General features: G+C 41.2%; 1 protein-coding gene across 1 annotated transcript in view; it reads left to right on the top strand.

Annotated features, from left to right (window-relative positions):
- The first annotated feature begins 262 nt into the window (after nucleotides 1-262).
- Nucleotides 263-7,134, top strand: part of PARG (poly(ADP-ribose) glycohydrolase) — a 118,870-nt gene continuing 111,998 nt past the window's right edge. Inside the window, exons 1-3 of the mRNA XM_074233141.1 lie at nucleotides 263-592; nucleotides 1,552-1,615; nucleotides 4,219-5,202. Of these exons, the coding sequence (XP_074089242.1) occupies nucleotides 385-592; nucleotides 1,552-1,615; nucleotides 4,219-5,202 (1,256 nt within the window). The 5' untranslated portion in view covers nucleotides 263-384. The remainder of the gene's footprint in view (nucleotides 593-1,551; nucleotides 1,616-4,218; nucleotides 5,203-7,134) is intronic.

Raw genomic sequence — 7,134 nt, 5'->3', positions numbered from 1 at the left:
GCCGCCGCCTCCTTCACGCGGCGACCTTCCGGGGCACCCGGTGACCTCGAGGGGCCGACATCCGCTTTACGACGCGGAATCCGGAAGCACTTGACGGCGGTACTTCCGGTGGCGCAAAAGTGGAGGCGTCCGGAGCCTCTGCTTCTGCGGAGGGGCCGGGGCCGTGCTCCGGAGGCGAGGGGGCAGGAGGAGGAGGAGGAGGAGGAGCGCGGGGTCGCGAGGGAGGCAGCGGGAGGAGGAGGAGGAGCGGGCGCGAGGCCGCGGGCATGGTGTGGCGCGGGAGAGCCGGCCGCCCGCCGCCGCCCTCCGCTGCCCCTCTCCGGGCCGCTGAATGAGGCTCTCCGCCCGGGCCGGCCCGGGGGCTGCGCGCCGCGGGACCCCAGCATGAGTGCGGGCCCCGGCCGCAGGCCCTGCAGGAAGCGAGCCCGCCGCGGCGCCCCGGAGTCGCCGCCGCCCGCGGCCTCGGAGCCCCCGAGCCAGCGCGCCGTGAAGAGGCCGCTCTCAGCCCGCCCGTCCGCACCCGCCGGCGCCCCGGGGCCCGCGGCGTCCCGGCCGCGCTGCGGAGACTCGGGAGGCCAGTTGGGCAGCAAAGGTGGGTGCCCCCCCGGTCGGCCTGGATGCTTGTCCTAGGCAGAAGGCCCGCAGAGTTCTCCCCTTCGGGAGGGAGCAGTCGGGGCCTCGGGCCCCGCGGTGGGGAGGCCAGCAGCGCCCCGCCACTCATGCTGGAAAAGCCCGGGCACCTGAGACCCCCAAGGCCGCCCCGCGTGGCTTGTCCCGCGCGGCCCTCCCCCGACTCACCGGCCGGGATGCAAGGCGAAGCAAGCGGCGTTGCCGCAGGCCTGAGAACTTGGAAGCGGGAAACTGAAACACTGTTATGTGGAGGAGAGCAGGACATCCTTCTTGGCTTTAGATACAGAGTACTCTTTTTGTCTTTTAAGTTACTCCAGGGGTGGCTAGGTGTCTCAGTGGGTAGAGCACCGGCCCTGGACACTTAACAGTTCCCTAGCTGTGTGGCCTTGGGCAAGCTGCTTAACCCCACTGCCTTGCAAAAACCTAAAAAAAAAATAATACTCTAGTTTTGAACCAAGATCAGTCTCCCGTATTTAACACAACACTTTGCTTATAGTAGCTACTTTATAAAAGTTTAATGGATAAATTAAATCTTAAATTATCTGGGGGGGGTTGTTGGCCAAATGACAAGATGCTTAATAAACAATTATCTCTGTCTGAAAATACTGAATATCAGTACAGTATCTATCATCAAATTCCCATGAATAGAGCTTATCATGTTCTCAGTTGATTTCTACAATTCTGTTAAGTACTCAGTTATGACTATATCCATTTTACACATGACAAAACTGAGGTTTAGAAGGCTTAAATGACTTACTTATCATCAAACTGCTGTTGTCAAACTTAGGATTTGAACTGAGGCTTCTCTTGATTCCAGGTTCCTCTCACTGGATACTTGAAGCACATTTGTCTTTACTGTTGATATGAACTATGATTTAGGCCATTTATGAGATAAATTAATGTATAACTTTTTTCTTCTAGTTTTCAAACAAAAGACAATTACCAATTGGGTGGATACTAAAGAATTCAAGACAGGGTCACAAAGGTATGAACTGTCTTGTGCTTCTTATTGTAAACTTTAGCTTAAAAGAATAGATATTTACATATTTACTAATTTACTAATTTCAAGAGACTTTCTAGGTAATTAATATTATGGTTAGTAGATAATTAATAAAATGGTCATTTGACTTTCTCTTGTAAGTCAAAGATGAATCACAGAGGCTATGTAGATTTATATACCCTTGGAAGAATGGTGTCATTGATGGGTAGAAATCAACTGTGATTGGTCAATAATGACAGAGGGGCAGCTAGGTGGTCCAGTGGATAGGGCTCCCTGCCTGGGAGACAGGAGGACCTGAGTTCAAATCTGGACTCAGACACTTAATGATTACCTAACTGTGTGACCTTGGGCAAGTCACTTAGCCCCACTGCTTTGCAAAAGTAAAACAAAAAAAATAATGACATAATGAATATGACAATGAGAACTGGGCCTATTCTAATGAGGGACTGAGGGAACATGACTTTGATTATGCCACTTTTACTTCTTTTTACCCAGACCACTTCCAATCTCTGACAATCTAGATAGTGGGATTTTAGGGATAAATTTTTGGACAATGTCAGAAATCTCCTTAAGAAATTAGACTTTGAGGGGTGGCTAGGTGGCGTAGTGGATAAAGCACCGGCCTTGGAGTCAGGAGTACCTGGGTTCAAATCCAGTCTCAGACACTTAATAATTACCTAGCTGTGTGGCCTTGGGCAAGCCACTTAACCCCATTTGCCTTGCAAAAACCTAAAAAAAAAAAAGACTTTGAATATAGACTTGAAAAATAGACTTTGAATGAAGAAGTAGAAGGAAAAAACCTGCAACCCCCTCCCCCCAGCCCCACATTAGTTGTTTATTAATTATTATTACATGTTAATGTGTTGTTTATTATTGCATATTGTTATATATAATAATTTCATTAAAGAGGTTAAATGTATATATTGAGCACATGTATCATAAAACAAGACCTCTATCCTTGGTCCTGTGCTTTATCTACTGCGCCACCTAGCCGCCCCTCAGATAGATTAGTTCTACATAAGATCTTCCAGTTATAAAAGCTAGACAAAAGGGAGTACAATCCTTGTATTTATTCCTACGTGAGTCCCAAGTGCCAAAACTGACAACATTTTGTCAAGTAATAACTGGTTGGGGCAAATGACCAGAATCAGCTTTCCAATAGGAAATGTATCTATGCCATTCATTCTTGTGGGTTAAAGTTACTTTCTAGAGAGCAGTGAGATAGAATGGTTTGGATGGATAGTTATGTAGGTGACAGTTGTACAGCCCAGCCCAGTTGTACAACTTTGACTGCTTGCTGTTCACTCCATTAAATTTGACAGCTTATTCCTTTGATTATTTTTGTATATACATTTGTTTATGTGCATGAATATGTGTAGGGAGATGACTTGTTGAATGTACCTCGTTATTTTGACCAATTTGTAATATCTATGCACCTCCATTAGAGAGCATGTCCTTATTGTCTACTTGCATCACTAATGCATTTGTTCAAAATTAAGTAATTGTAACATATAGAGGAATATAATGGGCATTGTGGAAGATAATAGTGATTAGTAAAGCATGGTCTCTACCCCAAACAGCTTACATTTTTATTTAATTGTACCATGTAGGGGCAGCTAGATGGAGCAGGGGATAGAGCACTGGCCCTGGAGTCAGGAGAACCTGAGTTCAAAGCCAGCCTCAAACACTTAATAATTACCCAGTGGTGTGACCTTGGACAAGTCACCTAACCCCATTGCCTTAAATAAATAAAATAAAAAAATTGATTAAAAAAAATTGTACCATGCAAATTAGCACTGGATTATGAACTTCTTTAGTAATTTTGTTCAGGTTTTTCCTCAATTAGATTGTAAATTCCTTAAAATCGGGCATTGTATTTAAAGTCTGATTTTGTCACTAGTAAAGAGCTAGGCACATAGTAGGTGCTCAATAAATACTTATTGAATGCAATAGTCATCATTCAACAAGTAATTATTAAATATTAGTAAGATATGAACCTTACTTTTGAAGAGCAAATTGCTTAAAGTACAGGAAAAGCATGTAAGGTTTGATTAGAAATATAGATTGACTTGGGATGCTGTTGAAAGTCTTTTGAGTGTTAGAAGTTTAGACACTTTAATCATTGTACAATGGGAAGCCTTTGTCAATTTTTAAACAGTTAATTGATATAATCTGAGTTATCCATCAGGACAAATTGAAAGTGAAAAACTTAATTGGGAGCCTCTTATAGTAATTTAGGATAGGTCTTGAGCCAAGGTAATATTAGTGTGGAATGTTAGGACTTGAGAATCTAGGAATTGGTAATTGAGAGAAGAATCAAACATGCCTGAAGCATCAAGTGCAGATGATTAGGTAAAAGCACTCTATTAGCATTCAAAATGCTGAATTTTTGAGGGTTTTTCCTAGTAGTAATAGTATTTAAATCATCAAGTCTAACCATTTTCATATAGCTGAATATTTAAAGATTGCTGAGTTTAAATTTCTGACTGAAAATGCAAATTGTAAACAGTTGCTTCTTTTTTTGGTCAAAAAAGACCTGATTATTTTTGTGTGAGAAGTTTAATTTGTTTATGTTATTTTCTCTTCAGTTTGCAGAGTAAAGATACCCTTGTAGCAGCAGGATCTAAGATGAGTTCTATACAGAAAGATAACTTTTTCCAGCATAACATGGAGAAGTTAGAAAATGTTTCACAGCTGAGCCATGCTAAATCCTCTCTAGACAAAAGTACAAAACATTTGAACAATCCTCTGACATCTAGTACCTGTAAGTTGCAAAGTGAAGGAAAACACATGGAGCTTTTGGAAACTGAACCCCAGGAAGTAACTCTTGTGGCAGATCAGTTTAGAAATGCTAATGTGGATCAGTCACCCCAAAGTGATGATCAAATTCACATAGATTGTGAAGAAAATAGAGATAATAAGCAGCTCTTATTGACACCTGTCAAGGTGGCAAATTCCAAGCAGCTTATGAAAGATGCACAATCAAGAGAGGCCCCAGGCAACCAGCAGTCCCCTAAGTGTTGCCAGCCTGTCCATGATGCTAGTGAAGATAGGCAACAGGAAGAGGTAGATGTTGTTCCTGAGAGTCCACTGTCAGATGGGGGTTGTGATGACATTTTATCTGGTCAGAAAAATATTGAGAAGATGTGTAGACAAGAAAGTCTTGCAGAGTCTCCTCCTTTTGAGAAAGAAAGTGAACCAGAGTCCCCAATGGATGTTGATAATTCTAAGAATAGTTGTCAGGATTCAGAAGCTGAAGAAGAAACAAGCCCATATTTTGATGAACAGGAAGATGGTAATTCCTCCAAAGCAGCAAATAACTCATCTGAATTTCAGGCAGAAGAGAGTAAAGTTGAATGTCAAAAAGAACAGTCTACTAGGATATGTGAAGATAATGGATTGAACCTTCAGTTTGAAAGAGGAGAGAGTCCCTCAGTAGAGGATCATTTACAGACCAGATCCCCTACTCTCTCTGGCCTGAATGTGGAATGCAAAGGTCCCAAGCAGCTTGGGAGAAAGGATTCTAAAATAACAGATCACTTCATGAGAATACCTAGAGGAGAGGACAAAAGGTAATCTTTACTACCATTCTTTGTATCCTTAGAGCTTAACTCCATGTCTGAAATATAAGCATTTAATAAGTGCTTACTGATTGAATGAATTACATGTAGGGCATTTTCTAATTGTATAAGAGAACTAAACAGAATTGTCATGTTGAGACAGAGAAATTGTTTCCAGGCTAGCTCTTTTAAATATAGAACAATAAATTTAAGTTCTTATAAATCAAGGAACAAAATAGTAAGTTAATTTTATCTTGGATGTTAGATTTTTCTCAATATTATTTTCTTACATTTCAATATAAAATAAACTTAAAAATTAAAAAGTCCTACAAAGACTTAAATACTGATGTTGCTTGAAAAAATTAATCCTTTTCACTAAATTAGGTATTTTTTAACTTAGTATGTATTTTAGTTTTTAAAGCTATGCTCTTAAATTCATGCAGAAGTTATCACAGGAGATCTGGGAGGCTAGTTTGTTGTTTGGTTGTTGATTTTCATTCTCAAAGAATAAAAAAGAATAAAATGACATCATCGTGTTGGGGTCAAGGTATAGTGTGTCTGACTAGGGATGATCAGGTTAATACGATTTCAGAAGGCTCAACCATAAATAAGTCAGACACAAGTAGTCCATATGAACATTTGGAATGGAGATGGTTCTAAATTTGCGTATCTCATATTTCCTTTGATGTACTGCAATTCCGTTTTGCTCCTAGAACACGACATGTTTTGGTGGTCCTGTGCCAGGCTCATAATTGATTACAGAGTTCTTCAGAGAGACCATGAGAGTGTCCTTCTGATCACCATGTGAGCACTTGCCTTGTGTGAGTTCTCCATAAATAGTCTTTTAGACAAATGTACGTTTGGCATTTGAGCAGTGTGACCCATCTATCAGAGTTGCACTCTTTGCAGTAGACTTTGAATGCTTGGCAGTTTAGCTCAAGAAAGGACTTCAGATTCCTTGTTTCCCAGGCATACAACAATGAGGCCAACACTGTAGCTCTATAGACCCTCAGTTTGGTAGGCAATCTTCTCTCTTAAATTTTCTTTTGGGGGTGGCTAGGTGGCACAATGGATAAAGCACCGGCCCTGGAGTCAGGTGTACCTGGGTTCAAATCCAGTCTCAGACACTTAGTAATTACCTAGCTGTGTGGCCTTGGGCAAGCCACTTAACTCCATTTGCCTTGCAAAAACCTAAATAAATAAATACATACATACATGCATACATTTTCTTTTGGAGCCTCCCAAACACTGAACTACTTTTTTGCAATGTGTATAATTCTCATTAGATAGTATTTGGAGCCATTGTTGTGGTAAAATGTTATGACTTGGGGCAGTTGGACTTCTATTTGAGTTTGACACTATTAACAATAATATAGTGGATAGAATCTTGGACCTGGAGTCAGGAAAACCAAATTCAAATCCAGCCTGAGGCACTTGTTAGCTATATGATCCTCTCCAAGTCTTTTAACTACTCTCCACTTCAGTTAACTTATTTACAAAAAAAATGGGGTTGAACTCATTGACTTCTAAGAAACTTTCTAGTTTTAAATATATAATACTATGATTTGACAAAATACTCAGATTTTGCCTTTCTTGGTGGGAGGAGGAGGTTACTTGTATTTAGCAATTCTTTTTGTAAAACTTATGTTTTTGGTGCAATACATGCATTTTACTTATGGACAGAAGTATAATGGTACAATGAGATATATTTCAACAATTTTTTGGTCTTTTTTGCTCAGTTATGTACAACTCTTAATAAGACTCCATTTGTACTTTTCCTGGCAAAGATGCTGGAATGGTATGCCATTTCCTTCTCCAACTCCTTTTACCATGAGGAAACTGAGGCAAACAGGGTGAAGTGACTTGCCCAGGGTTACACAGCTAATAAGTGTCTAAGGCCAGATTCTTAACTCAGGAAAATGAAACTTCCTGTTTTCAGGCATA

Source organism: Macrotis lagotis, chromosome 4 (genome assembly GCF_037893015.1).
Source record: "Macrotis lagotis isolate mMagLag1 chromosome 4, bilby.v1.9.chrom.fasta, whole genome shotgun sequence".
Taxonomy (NCBI): domain Eukaryota; kingdom Metazoa; phylum Chordata; class Mammalia; order Peramelemorphia; family Peramelidae; genus Macrotis; species Macrotis lagotis.
This window is presented reverse-complemented; position numbering and strand designations above follow the sequence as displayed.